This window comes from Branchiostoma lanceolatum, chromosome 10 (assembly GCF_035083965.1).
Source record: "Branchiostoma lanceolatum isolate klBraLanc5 chromosome 10, klBraLanc5.hap2, whole genome shotgun sequence".
NCBI classification, from domain to species: domain Eukaryota; kingdom Metazoa; phylum Chordata; class Leptocardii; order Amphioxiformes; family Branchiostomatidae; genus Branchiostoma; species Branchiostoma lanceolatum.
This window is the reverse complement of record NC_089731.1, coordinates 5,712,006-5,734,815: the sequence shown is the minus strand read 5'-3', so window position 1 is coordinate 5,734,815 and position 22,810 is coordinate 5,712,006. Positions and strand designations below refer to the sequence as shown.

General features: G+C 42.8%; 1 protein-coding gene across 2 annotated transcripts; it reads right to left on the bottom strand.

Moving 5' to 3' along the window:
• Positions 1-15: 15 nt before the first annotated feature.
• Positions 16-22,109, bottom strand: LOC136443742 (nectin-4-like). Of its 2 annotated transcripts, none has more exons than XM_066441101.1 (8): positions 21,434-22,109; positions 6,556-6,903; positions 5,551-5,847; positions 4,572-4,850; positions 3,540-3,776; positions 2,714-2,782; positions 1,515-1,697; positions 16-1,175 (listed from the first exon to the last, which is right to left on the bottom strand). In XM_066441101.1, the coding sequence occupies exons 1-8, from the start codon at positions 21,513-21,515 to the stop codon at positions 1,117-1,119; spliced, it is 1,554 nt and encodes a 517-aa protein (XP_066297198.1). In that variant the 5' UTR covers positions 21,516-22,109; the 3' UTR covers positions 16-1,116. The 2 variants fall into 2 exon arrangements, with proteins under 2 accessions (XP_066297198.1, XP_066297197.1); XM_066441100.1 differs by having other exon boundaries at positions 1,515-1,700; positions 21,434-22,108.
• Positions 22,110-22,810: the final 701 nt, after the last annotated feature.

Genomic DNA, 22,810 nt, shown 5'->3' with positions numbered 1-22,810 from the left:
ACGAGGAAGTCCATGTATAGATTCGTATTTTATTGATTTTAAACCTTGCCGTCTATATTTTACAATGTCTGGAATGAAAACAATAAAACAAAGCATTACGGTTTATGTGCGAAGAATGCCGTGCTGAATACAGCCTAAGACATGGCCTTGTATAAACGTAGTGGAAAGGAATAGAGCAAATGGCTAAGGCCCAAACAGAAGTTAGCGTAGATTGTCTCTGTACTAATATTTCTCGTTTCTTGTGTACTGAGTGAAAGACATACAAACTGCAGATATTACACGATAACAACGTTTTCTACAGTTTCTGGCATGAAAGAAGAAGTATACGACTTACGCCACACCTGAACCCACTCAATAGGTTTCTAGATAAGCTGAAAGCTTTATAGACGTCTACTGGTACTGGTCGAGCTAGGAGATTACTCTGGCTGTAATACAATGTCAACAGCATTCCACAGGTCTTTCAGGGGTTCCAAGTTTTGAAGGCTAGAAGCTGTACAGTTTTTCAAAGCATTGGACATGTCTTTTTTCCCAGTTGCCGAGTCATCATTTTGACATCTTTGACCATATAAACAGCGAACACATACTCTTTCAACTAGACGTACTCTTCTGACATGTAAAATATTTTCCGATAGAACTATCACGACTCATTAGTAGTGGGCATTCCAACTGTCAATAAAAATTCAACACACACAGCTTTGGAGAATAAAGATCCTCACATCGTCCAAGTCATTGCTACGAATGGTTTCTTGCTTCGGCATAGCCATAATGTCTGCCAGAGGGATCAAGGAAAGTGCCACAGGCATCTCGGCATACATTCTGCGGAGTAAAATGCTTTCCTTGCCTGGACGTCGTTGCATGTGATGTACCAACGTTATGTACAAACTCGGAGTGGGGGATGAAGAGGCCCGTAGTGTCAGTCTCAAGAACATGACGTTCCTTGTTCCTTGCCTTTGTCTTAAGACGTCCATTCAGAGCATCTTCGGTCACCCTTTGTTCCAACGTTCGTATGTTCCTTTCAGACTCTTCCTTCTCGGATCCATCCTACTACTAGTTCCATGTAGTAATCATGTCTTGTTGTGGAAACGTCTAGCTTGTAGAAGACAAGACCTTAACATGTCACACACTTCTTTTCATCTGTCGTTCTTCTAGTTCCACCGCTTGTCGAAGCGCAGGCACTGTGGAAAGGTACAGTCTTGTTAGCGTTTGTTAATTAAAAAGTAAAGCATTATGACGATTCAAATTTTCAAGACAAAGAGTAATCATGGACTATCAGCTGTCTAAGGAAAGTTGTCATTTACATGGAATCTTATATTCAGATTTACTGCAGCAATGCTGTGTTTACGTCTAAAACGTTGCGTGGCGGAAGTACTTTCTTTGTTAAACCAACTGATAGATTAGATTGAGATCTGTGCATAATTAGTTTTTCATCTTACGATCATAATTCTTGATGAAGATACTTGTGATTTTGGAACCTTTAATGCATGTAAAAGTCTGAGAAAGGACCATAGAAGCACCTTTCCTTTCTGCTATGAACTTGACATAGTTGGAAGGGAACAGGCCTATCCTGCCCCTCAGGTAACCCAGACACCAGCCGCCATCTTCCCCCTCCAGCACCTCGATGATGTCATCAACCTCCAGCGGCAGCTCGTTCTCCTCCCGCGGTATGTATGTGTACAGAACCTTGGCGTACCTTCTGCCTGCTGAATCGGACACATATGCAGATCAGTACATCACATTCCCGTTCGAGCATGTTCATCTGTGATAGTGCATAACATTATGGAGCATTATGCAATACAGAAGGGTATTTATTGTCCTGAAGTTAATATGCAGTTGTCTTAAAGAAGACCAGCGAACTAGTGCTGATCAAAAATTTGGTGAGTAGATCTTTTCTGGGGCATGTAATCATCGCATCAGACCATCAAATTCACAGCTAGCTAGTCCTCATAAACCACGTTCGGTTTGCTATGACAAACACGCTATACTCTAACCATTCTTTAGCGTTGTTTCTTACTGAAAAAAATATTACTCCTCAGATTTATAGCTACATTATTACAGCTTTGTGCTGCTGTATCATTACTAAGAGCAACGTTGCCCATTAGCGCAATGGTAGGATTTTCTTGTCACGGTGTTGCGAGGAACGAACGTGACAAACATAAATGTAACATTGGCAATTATACAGTGGCAACACGAGATTATTAGCACATTCACAGCTGTAATAAAACCTATCGTACGTGATAAAACCTTCCCTGGAGTAGCATACTTATAGCACTGCGTATTTACATGATTGATAGAACATTAATAGAAATCGTAATCCTGACAAAATTCTACATAACACCATGCCAGGGTAAAAATATATCTATCACGACATTGAACTAGATAACAGAACCCCCTAGTCAAATCCCGTGCTCAGTTGCATGAAAAGAATTGCATCATCATGTCGCCTAATCACCTCCCCCATGCAACATTAAACACCGATGCGAAAGTGACTCCAATTGCTTTCATTAGGCAGGTGTGTGCAGCCGTTCGATGATTCCATCGGGCCGGGGGCTTACAAGTGGTTCTGATTTATTTGCCAACATTTCACAGCCCTAAACATATACATCACGGAGCAGGGAAAGGTGTTGACATCGAAGTAAATCTTCCTACCAAGCACCCCTTCACAGCAAGGCTTTCATCCCCACAGAACACGTTGTGGGCTAAATAAAGACCTCACCTTTTAGCTCGGCCGTTCTTCTCATAGTGTTGATGCCTGCACGGGCTGCTTTAGATCCTACCGGCTTGGCTGGGAGAGGGAAAATTCGGTTTGACATAGACATATAACCTTTCAGCAGCCTGAGCTTTCAAGATAAGGATTACGTTTTAAAGTATAAAACAGCCTAAAGTGAGGTTCCGCATCCTTTTTATGGCGTATTTTGTAAGATTGTAAAAGGAATGGACGTTTGTAAAAGGAAGTGGCGTTTGACTGATGATTCTGTCCAGAGGTGCGGCCTGATGGACAAACCAGACCGAGTGGTGTTTTCTTCTATTGGTTCGTCGATATTTGGACTCAGACAATGTACAGCCCTTGTTAGTCGAATCTATGTGTGTGAATTTTTCCAATGCATCCGATAAAAGCATCGATGAGATTTTCTGCTTGGTCAACTCTGTGAAGGATAGGGATAACTTGAACGGTACTTATGGGGTTACGGTAAATGGCAGCCCGTGAACAATGAACGATTTTTCGAAGTTAAATGGTCTTCATGTACCAGGCCACTTAAGCAATCCATACTAGCTGGCTTAAGGAAGTCCAGCCTACAATTCGTTATTCTTTTGCTGTGGAAGCACGATTGCTAAGCAGTAGACTTAACTTCACTGGCCGATTCTTTCAGCTTTTCTGTCCCGTTCTTAACTCTTATGTGGCTGGATGGGTACGGTACTATGTACTAAGGTAGCAGTCATAGCAATACATAATTATGTGGAATGACTTTATTAAGCGGATGCTTTTGCGTGACGTTCAAATGTTGTCATTCCAAAACAGTATGAACAAAAATAAAACTCACCGGGTAGTGCGGCGTAAGGGGGCGGTTCACCGTCTTCGTCCCGCTTCGGACTACTTCCTGCAGGCGGATCACGGCGACCCATATTGTAGTAAAACGCGAACTTCTTCTTCTCTTTCTCTTTCCGGCGTCTCAGCAGGATATAGACGCACAGACCCACACAGATAATGAGCCAAAGAGCTCCCGCAGTAGCGCCGACTATAATTGCCAGCGTCGACGATGGGGTGCCTCTTCGACGAGCTGTAAGAAGCCATGGCATAAACGTTTTGAACTTTTGATGATTGAATGATTGCAACAACGCACAACAGTTTATTTCACAAATAGTGCACTACGGCATTCGGTCGAGACAAGCAAATTGACATTTGTCGTGATTTTCAATCAAAGGAATGCCATTACTAAAGACTATCAAAGCAAAGTAACTCCATTACAGTAGGCTGATTGATAGGCTGTTTACGACTCCAATCATCGTATGACGTTATATAGTTTTGATGAATCCGCTTTCGTTACAAAAGTAACTGCCAAAAAAGAGAAAGACTAAACTTATCAAGACAAGGAACTGTTACTGACGTGTGCGAAAATAACAGCTTTGGAGCTTGCTGCATTATCGTAATTTAATTCAATTGGAGAAGGAATGGGCAAGGCCCTGAACTAAACTTTCTGTTATTTGTATTACTAATAAGCTCGTTCACGAATCCAACAGTGTATGCGCAAGTCAAAGGTGAGGGCATCTGACTTGTAAACAGTTCTTGTCTTTAACATGCTTTAAATGTCCGGATGTACAGTACATGGCCTTCGTCAGTCGGTTTGCATTACAATATGCAGACGTGTTTTATTATGTCACAGGGGCCTTCACCTTTCACGTTTCACAAGGAACTTGGAATCGAAACAATTCCAAAGCTACCCACATACGTGTGTACCAAGATCATTTACCTTCAAGTACAGGAACGTTTAGGTCAGTGATCTAGAGCAGTAACACGTTTGACCTTTGACCTACGCATGTGCAGTTGGATCCGTGAACCTGTAGGAAATGCTTACCCTTAACCGATAGATCCACGGACTTAATGTCGCTCTCCTTCACACCGTTATCAGCCGTGCATAAGTACGTCCCCGTGTCGTTAGTCTGAATGTTCCGGACGGTGACGGAACAGGCACGCACGTCGTTGGACAGGCGGTGGATCTTGGACGGCATGACCAGCCCTCCCCGGGTCCAGGTGATGTTGGGAGGGGGGTTACCGTCCGCCACGCACTGCAGCGTCACGTCATCCGACACCCAGGCCGTCTGGCTTTTGGATATGCTGATGATAGAGGCGCGGTCTGGGGAGTAGAGAGAGACCTTTTTTTTCCATTTGGTCGATATGTACATCTATTGGGTGGCCTTGGACTAATCCAAGGCCACCCAGTAGATGTACATATCGACCAAATGAAAAAAATAATGATCTGTAGGGAAAACGATCAACTGTGACTGATCCCTAGATTCGCCTGTCTTGTTGACATGACAATGATAGAAGAAAAGCCTAAAGAGAGGTGAACGACCCACAACATGTTCCCATTGACTAAATAAAGATGAATGGACTGTTAGAGAGAAATAGTTATTTTATTGCCTTGGAATAGCTAATGATAGCGGCGTGGTCTGAAAGGACAATAATGAATCATTTATAAAGGATAGATTCCCAGTCCAACCATAACGTGTACATATCAGCCAGAAAACAGACCGTTGTTTGTTTACAAATTTGTAGTGTGTCCTTGTCAGATTCCTCTTAGTTTTGTTCTGTGTGGATTTTATTATGTTGTAATCTGTGAGTGCTGCAATACTGAATCATTTTGTCTTTGTCCTTATTTCAATAAGAGGTGAGTTGAGTTGACCTTGTTTCTATTTACATCCATTTTGAGTTTTGGATAAGCTATTCTCCAGCGGTCTGAAAACATAATATGATACAACACGACGAATACGCATATAACAAATCCGAATGGAATAAAACATGATTTCTTTAAAGCTTGAGATAAGATTCCTTACACAAGACATCCAGACGCAGCTCCGCCCCTGTCCTCTGCACCACGTGTTCCACCGCACACCTGTACGTCCCTGCGTCAGCACGCGTCACTTTGTTGATGGTGAGAAACGGCGAGTTGCCGGTCCCCGTGTTGTACTTCATGTCCATCCCGCTGGTTCTCTCTATGGGGATGCCGTCCTTGAACCACCCCAGTGACGTGATGTTGGGCTTGGCGTTCCGGACTGTGCACGTGAGCGTCACGGACTTCCCCCACTCCACGGCGTAAGGGTTGGCCGGGCCCACCTCTACTACTGGCGGAACTACATTTAAAAAAATCAACATTCACTATTGATCACAACCAGTAAGATGTCTCGAACAGATATCCTATGTAATGCTGGTGGCCTTTATGTAAAGTGGATACACGGTCTTACCCTTGAGAGCGACTCTGTCTTAGATCTAGTCGATACATGTTGGCATTGATTCCAAATTTGTCGTCAAAGTTTCACCACTCATACATACACTACGATGCCGCTTTAGTGTTGAGACGGGTTCAACAGGCATTAGAGGATCAGCTTGCTCTACAGAATGAATGGGAGGCAACGGGTTTTAAGTCTTTGAACAGATATCGCAAATGTTGCTATCTTGGCCAGGAATGGACCCCTAGCCTCCAAAACATCTAGTTTATTGATTGTCACAACTTTAGACTGAGTGGACCAGACTGCTATCTGTATCATTCATCAGGCGTAATACAGCAGCTTCCCAGGCGTGCGGCTTCGCACACATTCTGCAGCAGCTGGCTGTTAAACCTGTCCAACTTAAGCCTTTCATATGTCACCTCCCACGGCACTACCTGGTTATCCTACATCGCACAACTTGTACCACCTAAACCCTCCATATCCAAACCCCACGGGGATACACTCCTATCTTTTCAAGGACAACCAGAATCCCTATCACTCCCTTGTAACGAGTGTAAACCCCCAGTATCGGAGAAAGCCGTGCTGCATATGTACGGCAGTAATCCGGCTCACCCATCAGCGTCAGATGAACAGAATCCTCCTGACCGCCCAGCTCCTCCGACATCACACTCAACACGTACGTTCCGCCGTCCCCGGGCTTTGTGGGGTTAATCCTTAGAGAAGCGTGGCCGGTCAGATCCGCTCGACCCTCGTACGACTCGTAAGCCTTCCTGACGGCGGAAGCCGGGCTGTAGAAGAAGACGACAGTTCGGGTGTTCTTGTCCGTGACCTTGGACCAGGTGAGGCTGATGATCTTGTACCGGGTGTTGTAAGATGCAGGAAGGACAGCCGTTTCACCGACGATGGTACGGACCTCCTTCTGGGTCACCTTCAGTCCGATACCACTCTGTGCTTGCGATCCTGAAAAGAGTTGAAAAGTAATAGTTTATTTCGTGGAAGCATAAGTAGAGTACAGTTTGTAAACAAGCTTTAAGGGATGTATAAGAGAAATGCAAGAGAAGAAATGCATCGTTAACGGTGTGTGAGTGAGTGAGTGAGTGAGTGAGTGAGTGAGTGAGTGAGTGAGTGAGTGAGTGAGTGAAGAGATGTACACAATCATGTACACACTCAGCTTAATAAGTCATGATGGACTAAATTAAAATCAACAACAATGTAACACGATAGGTAATACGGCCAGCTAGTACAACTTCTTCCAGACAAGGGCATTAAAAGTCGGTCCATATTGACGACAGCAGAGTGACATAGGCCCGGCGGCGGCAGAGACTACGGCCTAATTGAATCTAGGAGCCTTCTAGGTGAAGATCAATACGTAAGGGACGGTGGCAGAAAAATTGATTCGTCGGCTGCGATGCCACTCCTGTTGTGAGGCCTGCGAGGCCAAAGGTGTGATGTCGCACTGAATAGATGAGGAAATAGGAAAGCTGAGGTTCATCTCAGAGGTCGCCGTGAGAGGAAAATACTTGATTCCAACTGGGAAATGAATAGTAATCGACAGATTAAACAGCAGTTGGGGTTATGTGAACAAAGCTGGGGTCAGGAGATGATGACAACGTCTGTGTTCTCGTGGGGTGGAGCCGCACACAATCCGCAGTCCAAGCCTGCAATCTTCCAAGCCGTCAGTCCTGTGTTTAGGACAGCAACCACGAAGCTAGCAGCGTCTTTTGGTGTAAGAATTAACAACCCCACTTAAGCATCACAGGGTCATGGGTCTGCACAGATATTTGCATACAGTTCTTTGGAGGGGACGGAAAACCATCATTCTCGCGTTTAAGGAAAGCCACGCCCAAGCACGATAAAAAGATCCAGCACATGTACGAGTACGAGTCAAGTTCTTTGATTAGTTTGTATTAACCAAGAGAGAATACACAACCGGTGCGTTCCACCATCCGGGAGTTTATCGATTATGCGGTATAGACAAAGACAGAACGGCGTTGTGTTTTGTATCAAATGTCGAGTGAATAGGCGACTTTACTTAATTGTTTCAAAGATATCATCAAAGATATTCAATTTACTCTGCAATACACTAGTTTCCAGTTTCAAAGGTCAAAGGTCATTGGGAGCACTTCAAGGCTGGCCCATTCTTATTGATAGTAATAGGTAAGGTGATTGGTGCAAAAGAAGAAGTCAAGACAAATCGTAGTAAACAAAACATAAACATTTACGTTGCACTCTATGTGATAATGCTATGTAAAATACAAAAAATGGACACAAAGACACAAATAAGCATCTTAAATGTGCAGCAATTTCTGTCGATACTATTAGAATACTAATTTGTGTCCCACTTTTTGATGATAAGGACATGAATGACATTATGTATCATATCATAAAGTTGGACACAAAGTAGCATTTTAAATGTTGAGCAATTTCTGCCGATACATTTGGGAGGTGTTTAGAGCCCCTCCTGCACGGAGAACGTTTGTCACAGCACAAAAGAGTGATAAAGAAGCTTTGATCAGATTATGCGCTCACCCACATTAAATATTGATCGAGTTACTACCGGCGGGACTTATGCACTCGCCAATATCACCAGTCCTCCTACTTATTAACAGCTCCAGATGTTTATCTACCAACTCTAATGAAGTCAAACACTCTCAGCAGATCTAATAATACTCGACCAGGGAAGCCTTTGAAAGATGCATCACGTAATTAGTTTTCCTTTTTGCCCCATTATTTAGTGATATGATCGCTTCAATTTTCTTCGGCGCCCCTTGATTACTTTGAAAAAGGCGAGAGAAAAGAGGAATGGCTTATTTTGTGGGTTATTAAAACGAAATCACAGTTTGCGGTATGAACATGATAACAGTGTTTATGAACAGTGTAGGGAAATGTTTTGTTCTTTGTAGAAAGGTAATAAAAAAAGTAAGTATCAGCAAGATCTTTGTACATCATGTCAGACTTCGTCGCCATTTCTTCCGGACTAAACCCCTTTTATTACTTCTCGCAGTTAGTGAGTGACTTTTATTTACTGATTACGTACTCAGATAACTGAATGGGATGCTGTCTTTTACGATAAGCACTACAAGTACCTGTTATGTCGAAGATAATTAAGCATAGCTACACATACTTTGGGAACTACTCTTTGCAATGCTAATGTAGGATTCCTATGATGAATAACAGAACCATGACTTAAGATCAATTAGCTCCCTGTGACTTGAAATATGATACGTTTCCCATTAACAATGATGGGTAGATTCCACAGTGCTACACGTTTATGAAATGTTTGATATTAGCACTGTTTTATCTCATGAGTAGCACTCTGTACTGTATGATACCACAGTGCTTGACCGACATTATACAACTAAGTTACGCCACACCTCAAATTGAAATCTTTTGAGTAGTTCGTCAAACTTGAAACCGATCACAGGGATGTGTGTTTTAATTTAAGTGTCTTATCCCTGTAGTTTCCTATTCTTGTGATGGTGTAAAGTGGAAGCCTTTTCCAAAAGAGTTATAGTTTATCCATATGCGATACACAATACGAGGATATCTCCAGCGCCCACATCGAGCCGCGTGCCGAATGGTTAATAATAGATATGTCGAGCGAAGATTTCAAGTTCTTGCCAACTCCATGCAGCCGTTCAGCAGTTCTTTCACGTCCGTCTCGCAACACTAGAATCGCTGTAAGCCTAAATGTCTCCGTTTATTTTGATGGATGGCGTATTCAGACAACAGGCCTGTGGACTCGAGATGTTAAAGAAAATCGAATAAGAGCTATTACGGTGGCACATTAGATATATGATCGCGGACGGTTTTGTCGCTTACGCTTGGGTAGATCAGTCATGTTTCGGAGGAAAGTGCACCGCGTGACTGGCTGACTTTTAAAGCCTGTTTGCACGCGCTATCCTGAAAGGTCATCTTGATAAGCACGCCATGTTTATAGCAGACATCAAGAGATAATCCATGCTTCATGTCGAACCGTGTACTTTTGTGTTTGCGATACATTCGGCTACGTATTTGGTATTCCTCCGACCATAAAAGCACCGTGCACGGCAATGGCCTTAATCCGTTATTGCCACTGCAAAGCTGGTTACAGCTTTTAGCCCCGGCCGTTACAGCTATTGACAGTTACGAGCCGTGTCGCTATTACATTGACTGTAACCTATTTGGTTAATGTCAGGTCATTGCAGGACCATCCCGCGGGAATGGTAACGTAAGATTAAACAGGCGGAACAGTGTGATGGCGCCTGAGGTGACGGCTAACTGCCGCCCTGGCATTTCCAATGACACCGGCATCTTGTCTGTCATCTATTTTCTATCACTCCAGATCCTTTACGTGTGCGTATACAAACGCTGAAAATTTTATTAGGACACACGAGGGCGGCCTCTCAGTCACCCCATCGCGATACGGACAATTTGAAGGGGAAGACCACAATTTAGAAACTATCTACGTGTCACAAAGGGCAGCCAATACCCTCTATATGAAACAAAATGCCAAAGTGTAAATAACTAAATTGCGTTACGTTATAGCCGTTGTAGCAACCTAAAAATTAGGCAATGTAGTGATTGCACGAATGTGTGACCCCGGGGTTACAAAACAGTGTCACACAGGAAGGACAAGGTGTGGCAAGGATTTAACTTTTAACTTCAGACGATAGACAATGCCAAAGTGCATCTGTCGCTGGTTCCTCCATATATATGAGAGTAACTTTTAGCACACTCTATACAATAGCTAGATTACGCTTTCAGCTCACTTATGTATTACAATATGTATAAGTCACAAAATATTGTATCCTGAAGCTATAACCTTGCTAACGGGTTACAGGCATCTAGTCCGAACGTATGTTCGAAAGAGTAATTTTGTTGTAACCTGTTTTAAATCCCACTTTACCCCCAAATGTTTAAATCATCAGTAAACAACGATTTGCAAAGTTTCTGATACAACATTATATTTAGAGCTTCTATCATCTATTAATCCATTCCTTTACAATGAAAATTGCAGTTACAATATAATCTGATTGTAATGGTGTGACCGAAATTGCTGCTATCTAGTTGGAAAAAGAAGAAAGATATTAATGAAAATCACCTATGGCACACTAGTCTATACTGTTAATATGATGATTTACATTAGATACATTATCATTTCTAATGAATGTCGGTAATTATAATCAACTTTGCTTAACTTTGAGTCATCATTATCATCACTGCGTACCTTAAGCCTCAAATAATGCAAAGACAATTAATTATCATCGACGGGGGATCTTATCAATCTAAACTTATTAATGAAGAACGGCAGGGACTAGCATTAAAACGATACAAAGTAAAGTATCCTCAGTACTCATTAGTGGAATAATTCAACATCTACGATAGCAAGTAAAATGTTAGGAGACGAAGAGCATGGATAAAATCCACCCACAACCTCCTTAGCAACGAGACATCGGACAAGGTCGTTTCAAACATTTACGACCGGATATTGCTGCATTCCATATCGCAGCAAATTCCCCACTCTATGCGGCAAATTTATACCTATATCGACTTTAGAGTAATCTTCCTTCTGGTGTGTAGTATCCATGATTGGCACAGAGTAAGCGTTCAACCATACTGCAATTTAGAAGTAAAGCTAACGGAGAACTGATAGCACCTCTGTCATTTTCCCTGCATGTTTCCTACATACTTCGTTCGACATAGTCAATAATCAATTGGTGAACGGCCTAGCAATGGCACATTTGACAAGGCCGTTTTATATTCCGTTACCATCGGATATAGTGCCGTCCAAATCGCAGCAATTTGTCGACTTTATGCGTAAGATTTATCTTTATCGAAGCTACAGTGACTGTTCCTCTGGTTTGATATATTGCAGGGGAAAGTATCGGAGTTTCGCTATACTCCTCTGCAAAGAGAAGGTCAACTCCTCTGTCCCTATTGGCAGCGTGTCCATCAACTCAACCAGACCCGGCATCACCGTGTGTAATGGTTTTAACATTGGCAGCTTGGCCACAGCTGCCAACGATGAAGACAAACAAAGGAGCAGATAATCAACTTCCACTCCTAATGAAGAGAACTCTACCGCAATTTGCGACCGAAAATCATCATTAAGAACATCTTTGGGGACTATTTATGCTGATCTTTGCTAATGTAATTACTACCTCGAAACTCCGATATATGCCATCGGTTGGAAAGGAGCGCGCATCAGCGCTAATGTTGTCTTACATCATACCAGCCTTTAAGCCGAGCTGAACGCAATTATTCTGCTAGTCCCGTCTGCCAGTGCTTACTGTGCCATATGGCGTGGCCAATATTCGCGTGAATGTCAAGCAGAACACCGAGTCGATGCTATTACCGAGGAGTGCTGGCTGAGAGAGAGGGACCCTGCCGTCGTTGATGGAGCTTGACTTAGTCAACGCTTAAATCGATGGCGAGGCCTTGGTCGCGATCCTATTTGTACTGGAGTATAATGCAGTTTCTGGCTCGTAACAGTGGTTAGATACGTTATTTATACAGCATGACTGGATTACCTTTGATGTCGGAGTCGGTATAATATCTTCCGTTCTGAGTTAATGTACAATCCATGTGCCGCTAAATCATCGGAGATATTGAAAGGGTTTTCATGTTTATCTAGACGTACATTATCGACGTTTTCGTTTCCATTGATTCAGCAGAAATGGGAATACGGTGTATGACGATATCTTAAAAGTTTGACACTTCATTTGTTAAACCACAATCGTGCGCTCATGTCAGTGACTTCCATCTAAGTTTATTTCGGTATTGCAGTTTAAGACTAGAACCGCAATAAACATGAATAACGAAAAGAAATGACAATAAGAATACTTCTGGTCTGCTGTAACAATTTGTTAGCACCTTTCTATTTCGACCATTCTATCTTATCTTTTAATACTTTGTTTTGTTTTATTTTGATTATCAAGCTGTAACTAATGGTTTCTTACCTACGTTTATTTCAGCATGTTTTGCCACTTCCACGGAAGCAAATCAGCCCTTCTTTCTTACGAACTCCAAATCTCACATGAGAGCTTATTTCCTAGAACTATAACTTTATGGAACAAACTTCCTCGTGATTGCGCTACTGATAGGTACAACCTAAAACTTTTCAAAGGTGAACAAACAGCTGTCACCACAACCCAGTTAGTCTACTACTAGATGTCTACTAGTTTGCCACCGCAACTCAAGAAGAATGTGCAAATTTACTTTTCTGTAGACCGTTATCTTGACAGGAAAACATATTAAGACACACCTTAGTTTCGAGTTCGTTGGCGTGCTTTTAACAAATAAAGATAATGAGGTCTGACCAAACCTATACATCTTCTACCACGTACCTGCCCAGATCAATCTAGACAATCAGACGACATCTATTCAAATTTCCCTTGAGTTGGTCCGCAATTCCCTCAGAAAATCCCTTCTTCGTGTGGGTTCCAAATACCCTGAACAAACTTATGAGATTATACAGCCCCAAGCGGAAAGGGTCAGGGTTTATCTTTTGCAAAATTGGTCGTCGGAATGAGTTAGTTGAGTTTTCCGAGAACTTTGTGACCATATCGCGTGTGCGGATCCCCCTGGCCGTGCGTTCCAATTATTCTGCGGGATCCCTGGGATGAACGCCAGGCTGTCGGTACAGACGTACACGCTGAGTCACATTTACCGCGGAATTGGGAACTAATTACAGAAAATTCGCCGAGTTACTGCGACGCAAACGACGTTAGAGGGATGACGCGCGCTTCGCCTCAGTGATTCACTTTCGAGAAACGGTTTTTTGTCGAAAGCGTCGCTGCGATTAGTTCTACTGAGAGGAGATGTCTGAAGTTGTTCGCGTGCTTAGGAAGAGAAGTTTAGGTAATGGACTCTAGTGATTCCTTTTGATGCGCACAAGCGGCTCAGTTCACTCTCAGTGACAGAAATAAATGAATGGAACTTTTCTTTTTTGCTGTGAAGAGGCGATGCTGATTGGTGCTTTATATGCTTGGGTTGAGAAACTCCTTTTGCATAAATTGTGTAAAATATGACAGTTACAGAAATCGCAATGGGTGTTCTTTATACAAGGTAGCAAGCAGCAGAAGCCTCGTCTATTTGAAGATTGAAGTTATGAAGATGGAAGGTTCGTAACTAGGATTCAAGATCGAAAACGACTGCACTTTTTTTTCTTTTTCACGCCACATTTATACTGAACTTGCCTAAAAATCCTTTGTAGTTTTTCTTTTTCTTGCCCCAATGTTTGCCATTATAAGAGCCTTCATTTTGTGCTATTGGTGTTCCGCGTACATGCTATCCTAGTGCCAGTTCACTACGGGCATCCACTGTCTTGTACATGGGGCAGAATGGTTTAATTATTACCGGGACGTCCCCTCCTTTATACTGTACTTGCCAACAAATCCTCCATAGTTTCCCCTTCTTGTCCCATTGTTTCAAAATGATAAGCCTCAGTCTGAAACCGTCTTCTTCTCGTTCTGTTTTAGTCCAGTTTACATGCTAACCTAGTACTAGTGCTAGTTTACCATCACCATCCAATGGCGTGTACTTAGAGGCAGAATGTACCCACAGGTGATTGAGAGAACGTCCCTTATTTTATACTGTACCTGCATGAATAACCTCCCCAGATTTTTCAATCATGTCCCACGGGGTGCCATTATAAAACTCTATAGCCCTCTTCCTCTCATGCTATTCGAGTTCAGCTTACATACTATCCTGATGATCCACTGTTTTAGATACTTCAGATAGAATGATTAGGTGATTACCATAATATCCCGGAGGCAACCGTCTCGTGTGTTCTTCCAACGGTGCAAAATAAAGCCGCTGTCACAGGGATCTCGCACCCCCCGTGAATTTGAACCCCCCCGGTTCGAAATCACTAGTGAATTTGCACCCCCCGGTGCGAAATCCCTAGCGATTTCGCACCCCTCTAGTGATCTCGAACCCCCAGGGTGTAGTATGTGTTCTGTTACGGCATTCATAATTCCCAGTGGCTATCTTTTTAACAAATTGATTGGTAACTATAACTGACATTTCAAATGCTCTGTTGACTGAAGTGGTAACGAAGTGGGTTGTGCAATGACTATCTGGGAGTCATGGTTCTTGTGTTCAAATCCTGGTGGCGACATTTTTTCATCCCGTAGTTTTTAACATTAAATAACTAATAATTCTTACTCAGAAATGTCATAAGATTTCATTTTTCCGACGGGCCCAGGCTTCGATAAATTTTTTCTAACCCTATTTAACACCCGTCATCCATTCAATATGTGATATAATTTTGTATGATAAAATGTTATTCAAGTCTCTAAAATAATTTAAAAAATCAATTATGAACATTGACGTAAAACTATGAACTAATCGTACATTCCTCATGGCACAAAGGAAGAATATTACAACGAATCGTCGTGCACAGAGAGTCACCATCATCGCGCTGTGCTGAAATACTAGTAGCGTTACATTAGTCCAGGGCATGGGTTCCCGGAGTCTTAGATGTTTGTTCTGTCAGACACATCAACTTGTAATACTCTCGATTACCACGTTAAACTATGGCTTTATTATATCAAAATTCAGTTTTGAATATAATTGCTGCACAGACAGAGCACCTTTCGAAAGATGGGGGGGGGTTCAAAATCCCTAGGGGGGTTCGAGGAGGGGGTGCGAGATCCCTAGCTGGGGGGGTGCAAGATCGCTAGGGATTTCGCACCGGGGGTGCGAGATCCCTAATGATTTCGCACCGGGGGGTTCAAAATCAGGGGGGCGCGAAATCCCTGTGACACCGCCACCAATTCCGATTGATTTCCATGTATGAAGGGCGGCGAAGGATAAGTAGGTATAAATTATTGATCAGGCGTGGGAGATTTGATTCTGCGCTCCTAATCTTTCTTCAAGTAGAAGGACAGGGGAAGAAATTGACTGCGGGTCAAAAGTCTGAAAGGTGTGGTCTTCAGCTTTACGTCCAATCTGTGATGAAGAATTGGATAGAAGGAAAGCAATGCAGATGTTTCCTTTTTATGCTTCCCTTGAGACCATTATTCTTGAGGTATATTTTGCTGGTGAATCATCAAAACGACCTAAAAGCATCGGAATAACCTTCAAAACGACTTAGTAATGTACAACCCTATGATTCTTGAACCTTACTCTATGCATAGGTAGGTAAAATGTGGAGATCATATATATGCGTGAGACACAGGAAAATGGTACGAGCATTTTTGCAGTAGGAGGATTGTACGTGGTAGGAAGTTCAATCTTATATTCATGAGGATTGTGGTTGTACATTACACTGTCAGTTTCACCAGCAATGGTACATCTTCATGTCCCTTCATGCCCCTACCCTCCCTGTATGACGAACAGCACGTACTAGTAAAACAAAGAGGACAAAGTATGACTGATGCATCAGTCGTGGTCAGTAGCTGATTCCGTACATAAGAACGTAATGCGCGCAGGTCACATGTACATTACTGCACTCCGGGAGTCCTACCAACAGTAAAAGGCAATAAACCGAAATGGTTGGGAGTATATATACGTAGTCAAAGTCTATGTTTAATGGATAACCTATACAGGTCGGGCTAAAGGTTCTTATATGATTGGTGGTGTTATGGCTTGGGGCTGGCAGAGAAGGCGTCTGCTGAAGGTGAAGGACTGTCATGGTCAGGTATTGTCGCTGAGCTGAGAATAGGGAATTGTGAAGATAGACATGTATTTTCCGACCTGCAATCTGCCTACGTGGACAATATCTATGTTTCGATGAAGGTTAGACATCCAGGTTCATACATCATATATTTTTCAAAGCAAATCAAACAGCAGAATATGGTCTTTAACAGAGTCACGCGTATCAGTCAGCATTCGCTGTCTTTCATCAATGAACTGAGAACGAGTCTGTGAGAAGTAGAGAAAGTAGCAGAACTAGTATTGTACTGGTAGAACGATGAATGTCATTCACAATTCACTGATGAAGAATGCTGACTGAAGCGTCTGACTCTGTGAGAGACTTTCTTAGATTCTTTTATTTACTTCTTATCTATCTTGCATAACGCCCGTATAAATTTTAATGACCTGTACAGGTTTTGATGTCTTTTGTATTTGTAATGTGTATTCTGACTGTTTGGTAATGTGCGGTAGCAAATACTAAACATAATTCTATAACGTTACACTATCGTACACTATTGTTTACCATTGATGGGTGCTTCAGTAAGGATTTGATTTGGCTTAAGTATCCAAAATTATACCAAATGTTAGACATACGCAAAGACCCATTGATAATGATGCTGTCACTTGCACCACAATCATATGATATTGTGTTGTAGCAAATCAACTCTACGAAATATTGGTAAAATCAACCTAATTTTGTTGACTATTCTACAGCACTGCTGTATCACCGGTTGAGTCCATACAGATTTAATTTGGTTGTATGCGCCCTTTACACAACACAGCTACGAATAGGTCGCTGAGTTTGACACATCTAAAGCGACCATTGAAGATGATTCCTTCACCGGTGCTGAGACCATATTGCAACATCCAATACCTATACACCAATGCAAGCATCAACGATATCAATGACCAAGGTATATAAAAAATCCGATTCGATCTATATTATGGTGACAGATTGGCTCATCGACGGATGCTCTGATAGTAGCGTACAACGCAATAACTTCCTAGCGATGTAGGTCGATGTTATTTATGAGCAGAAACCGTCAACTGCCCTTTATAAAAACCCTCTTTTGTTCGAAATCATCCAGATAAACATTACTTACAGCTTGATAGATGCGAGCTGTCCAACTCTCAGCGGGGTGGTATTGGAGATAGCGAATCATTCGATTTATTTTATGTTAATAGCCCAGAAATATTGCCTGGAAAGGGTGTGCGATCTGGCCTTGTATATGTTTACCATAATTTACAGACAATTCGCATCTTCCGTGCCATCTCCAAGGATTTGTAATGTCTTAAGGGGAATCACGTCGCTCCAGGTGACCAATAAAGATAGCGCTGCTTACCAAGCTGAGGAGAAACCAAGACGCCGACTAATATCTCCCCGCGGCTTCTCAAGACTAAGACAAATATTGGCCCAGGATTCTTATAAAATGACATTATTGGGAAACAAATGTGGCATACATGTGGATAAAGTAAGACTTCATTGATCTTCAATTACAGCGAGGAGTTACTTAGTAAACGCGCCGAAGAACCGCGGGAGGGAGACATGGTCTATAACTCCCGTCTACAACGGACATTACAGGATCGATACGGGCGTGCTCGATACTTGTCCCTATAAATTACCGGGCAGTGTTTGCTTCGGTGGCTTTTTGGTGGTTAAAGGTCCTTGCTTGTGATGAAAGAAAGGTTTCATGATTGATGATATACTTTTTGTCTGTTGTCGCCAGCCCTTTGAAATAGTATGTTGCCTATTGGGAAACCTTAGCCGCGGTTGAATCATTGGAGAAGCTTATACGAGGCACATCAGCAGACATCAACCTAGTTTCTTCCTCTCAATTGACATCTTCTGAGGTCAAACCTCGCCGAGGTAGAGACAACAACAGACGAAGATATCGATGTTTCCATTTCCTAATTAACGTGGAAGGACATTAAGTTGACACAGGATATCCTTGGGTGGATCCTTGGATCTATATTTGTCTCAAACGAATGTCTCAGTGGTTTAATTCGAATTCAGGGTGCATTACAGCATCTCCTATTGGCAGGCTTAGGTTGGTATTGCGGCCACATATTACGATGGAATTAACTTTTCTGTCTCAAGTACAAATTCAATTTGCCTTTGGCAGTGCACAAAAAAATACCAAAGACATCATAGTAAGTAGACATTCATAATCAATTTTTGAAAATTGGCTTGTCATAGAACGGTTGGTTGTGTGCGCCTTTGATGGCTTTTGCCAATTTATAAGCAACACAATGATAAATGATAGTCGACCAACCCTTCATAGAATGCTATCACCATTATCTCTAATTTTTGTGCCGACGATGAGCGTTTTTATCTGGCAGATATAGATGCAGAGCGGGCTTGTGTACCGTGTTAATCTAGCCCCTGTGATTCTTAAGACAAATCATACGTTATAACGTTCGCTACGCAAGGGAGCCCGACGCACAGCCGTGGAACCTATAAGCATTCTTCAACAGGTAATGCGTGTAGTATCTCTTCCCATCTTCTCACCCTGAAAGACCTTCTACATTTATCATACACCAGTACTAGATTCCACCACTCTTAAAACAAGTGTTCAGTCAGGGAGTGATGATCGGAGGTACGCGGCGTGTATATGCATGCAGAGCCGGTAGGTTTTATCCGCTTGATCGCGGAACCATATGGTCAGGTCGAGATGCCATCTCCGCTATTGCCGCTGGCGTATGTTCGGGTCATCTGACCGATTGGGGTCCAAGAAAAGCTTGCCAGCGGGACATGAACACAAAGTGGACAATTTAGTACAACGTAGCATAACGTATGGCTCTGTCAAATAGCGCTGCTTTCGTTCAAGTGCACTGCCTTTGATACTGTAATGGGTGATAAGGTTTATCCAATCTGTCGACTTCCCTCCTTTGATGTTACATCTCTAGTTGTCGGGAGAAACTCGAGAATCTACAGCATCCAACCAGGTCGTGTACTTATGCTGACTAGTATTGCTAAGTCGCCTTGGCGCTGAGAAGTATAAAACTTCTAATTTCACATAACCAAAGGCACCAAAAACTGGACATTGATCAGTAGACACTAGACATTAGAAACTGTTGCAACAAAGTCAGCAAAATATCTAACCTGGTTAGTATGAACACATAGTGGAGATTTGACAAAATATAGGGCTGACCGCACAGGGCTCACCAATCTAGCTCACTTTTCTAAACTTATTTTCATACCACTGTCATCCATCGAGACCTTAAAAGACTCTAAGATTTCATCCTATCCTTCCACTGCCGTAAGTTAGACATTGAGTCGAACGAAGCTATTCAAAAGAATTGTAGATCTCTGTAATCTCAAAATCAGAGCCTTTAGTGCAACGCCAGTTATTGTTCCAGCAAGCCACTCTGGCGCTACGGCGGAGAAACTTCTCAGTTTAATATACGATCGGGAGTCCGTGCAGCGGTTGTGTGCCCATTACCTTGCCTTGGCTTCCGGCACTCCCTGATCCGATTTCCGCGGCGTAACTGTGAGATCAGGTGCAGAGTGATGAAGGAAAACCCATTCTCGCACGAAGCCATAGCTTTCTAACCCTTTTCTTGTTTAATGGAGGCCGTGAGAATGGCTGATAAAATGTTCATAGAGGGAGTAATGCGTACGGCAAGGGCTCTCTCCGAGGTGCTGAAATCACGAATGTTGTCGTTTCTGGAAGTAGATGGAAAACTTTGGGTTCTGGGCCCTGGTCGGAAGATCATGGAATAAAATACAGTGAATATACTTAAGACAGAAAAGTATGCAATTAGTTAAGAAAGCTCAATTAAAAAGGAAGTTGAAGAAACGGAAGAATGAACAAAAGAAACATGGGAAATAAAAAATACTTCGTTGTATCGCACGGCCAAACACGGCGAAATTCGCATATCTACTTCGTATCATGATCATTAAAGCTTAGGTTTTTACCGATAATCTCAGTTGAAGATTACAGAAATTGAATGCTGCTCTTTAAAATGTATTTTGGATGCTTACATGCAAGTTCTTGACACGGAATCCTAAGCTTGGACAAGGCTATTCTTCAAATAAGCTACAAATCAAAAATGGCAGCTACATTGTTCAACATCTCCTTTTATTGAATACGTATTGCCGCCGCGACTATTCTTTATACATTGCGTTCCAAGGCTACACCTAACGGCCGTAATACCACAAGGGTATACCTACAGAAACCACGGCGGTTGTGGTCATGGTCCGGAAAAACACCAATCTCAAAATCAATCATCTAGTGATGAAATATTTAAAAGGACAAGTGCATGTTGATATGGATACATGACTGACATACACAACATTAAACCATCGTGGTTTTCTCTGGGGAAAGTGGCGAAGAGTGTGGGTAACGCCTCCATTCACAGACCGAGCAATGAGCTACGCAAACCGATGCGACCTATCCTTAACGTATCTGAAGGTTTCTAGATTTATTATTTCCTTTCATATGTAGATATGGTGTTACAAAGAAGCGACATATGAGAGCAAAACAACAACGAGAATCTTCCTAACAAAGCTGGCAAATTTACATTTGTTGAAAAACAATACAACGTTACCAGCGTTACACACAGAATGTTATTGCACCATGATTCTGGTTCTATATTTCATGTTTTTTTGTAAAGATTTATGACGGAGATGTGCTTCAATAAGCTCGGATTGAGCGCCACGCACTGACATGTGAAACAAACCACGAGATCGCAGGGCTGTACCTCGGGGATCCCCGTGTAGGGTTTAGACGTATGCCGCCGCCTCTGGGAGGTGCAAACCGCAATCATACATCACACCAACGTACCGTTACTGACAACTAAAGCCGCTTCGCTCCGATGCACGATCGAACTAACGACAGCTACCAAAAAATCAGATCCTACTCACCGCTGTGGAAGAACAAGTCGGATAGCAAGAAGACGACGAGAATGTAGTGGTGGGATCGAGTGAACGCTCGTGCAGGCCCCATAATTGTGAATGAGCACTCCGTCGTTAGCTACGGGAAGCCTTGGTACCACGCGTGGTCTTTAAAAAACGATAAGCCCCGCTTTACTTGGATGTTCCTGGCGCTCTTTTCCCTTCGCAGCGTGATCGAGTTGATGTAAAGGTAAAGCGGAAAGTTTCCCCACACAGAGCCGCATAGCCGAGTAAGTTGCAGCCGCGTTGTCAGACTGATGTGTTCGTCTCGGCCTCACGGTGCGGAATCCGCCGGTTGAAGTAGCGTCGCGCCTAGGCTCGGCTTCCCTCGTGTCCCGTCCCCGCCCAGACTCGACGCGAAAATAAACGATTTGAACCCTGCCCACCGGCTTATCCCCCGGCTACAACTGTCCCGCTAATCACGCTAAATTAGTATGGACTGCGCAGGCCCGGGCCTCATTAGAAATCCCCGTGGGTTTGTTCCGTTGTCAATCAGGATAAACACACAAGGCTTATCTGACCCTTTCAGCTATGTCTGAGCTCAAATGATATTTAGCCTTGCCGTGTTCAGTGGTAATGGTGGAAGCGATAAAGGAGAAAAAGGGCGAAGGATGACCCAGAAAATGAGGTTCCACGCAGGGTGGGGACGCTGGTTTTTCGGCCCGTCATGTATGGAGAGAAGGCAATCGATGGCAATAGAGATGGGCCGGCATTAATTAGCAGCGGTGCATTTGAACCCCAATGTCTCCCACCGCAACTGAAAGTCTAAGGGAAGACGGCTGTGCATTAAAGAAGTTGGTTTTAACGATAATAGACGCGGTAGTGGGCCCTTTATGGAGCCGCCGTATTCGCCTTCATTGCTCGGAACACTCGCTGATTGTCAACGCGAGAGCGATTTATACCGCCCGATAAAGAAAGATTTGCTCAACCCGTAATCCGGAGTACATAGAGAGATTGTCGTGTATCATTCTAAGCGTCGAAATGGGTGATAATGCACACTCTCGCAGTCAACATGCCGGCTGAAAATCCCCTCAAGTTGGTGCAAGCGTCAAATGGGTGTTAGGCCATGGAAACTTCATTATACGTATAACATCGTCAGGAGGCCCTAAGCCCGATGCAAGAATGGAAAAACAAACAATTATTATATAGGTCTACATTTCAAACCTGAGTTGATGCCAAATATTTGAGTGAAAAACCTTTATTGTACGTCTCTGCTCTTACAATCCAAGTACAGGTCATGTGATAAAGCAGTGGTATAATTACAGTGATATCAAAAACAAAACTATTAACTATCAGTCACTTGATAAATGAAGTATATTGTTCACATGGACTTGTAGATTGTGTCAC

Bases quoted from the DNA above. Each gene is read 5' to 3' on its own strand.
- LOC136443742 (XM_066441100.1), bottom strand. From the start codon at position 21,515: ATGGGGCCTGCACGAGCGTTCACTCGATCCCACCACTACATTCTCGTC. The intron at 3,777-4,571 runs GTAAGCATTTCC...GGCTTCTTACAG, and splicing joins CGTGGATCTATCGGTTAAGG to CTCGTCGAAGAGGCACCCCA. The intron at 1,176-1,514 runs GTGCTTCTATGG...ACCTTTCCACAG, and splicing joins GTTCATAGCAGAAAGGAAAG to TGCCTGCGCTTCGACAAGCG.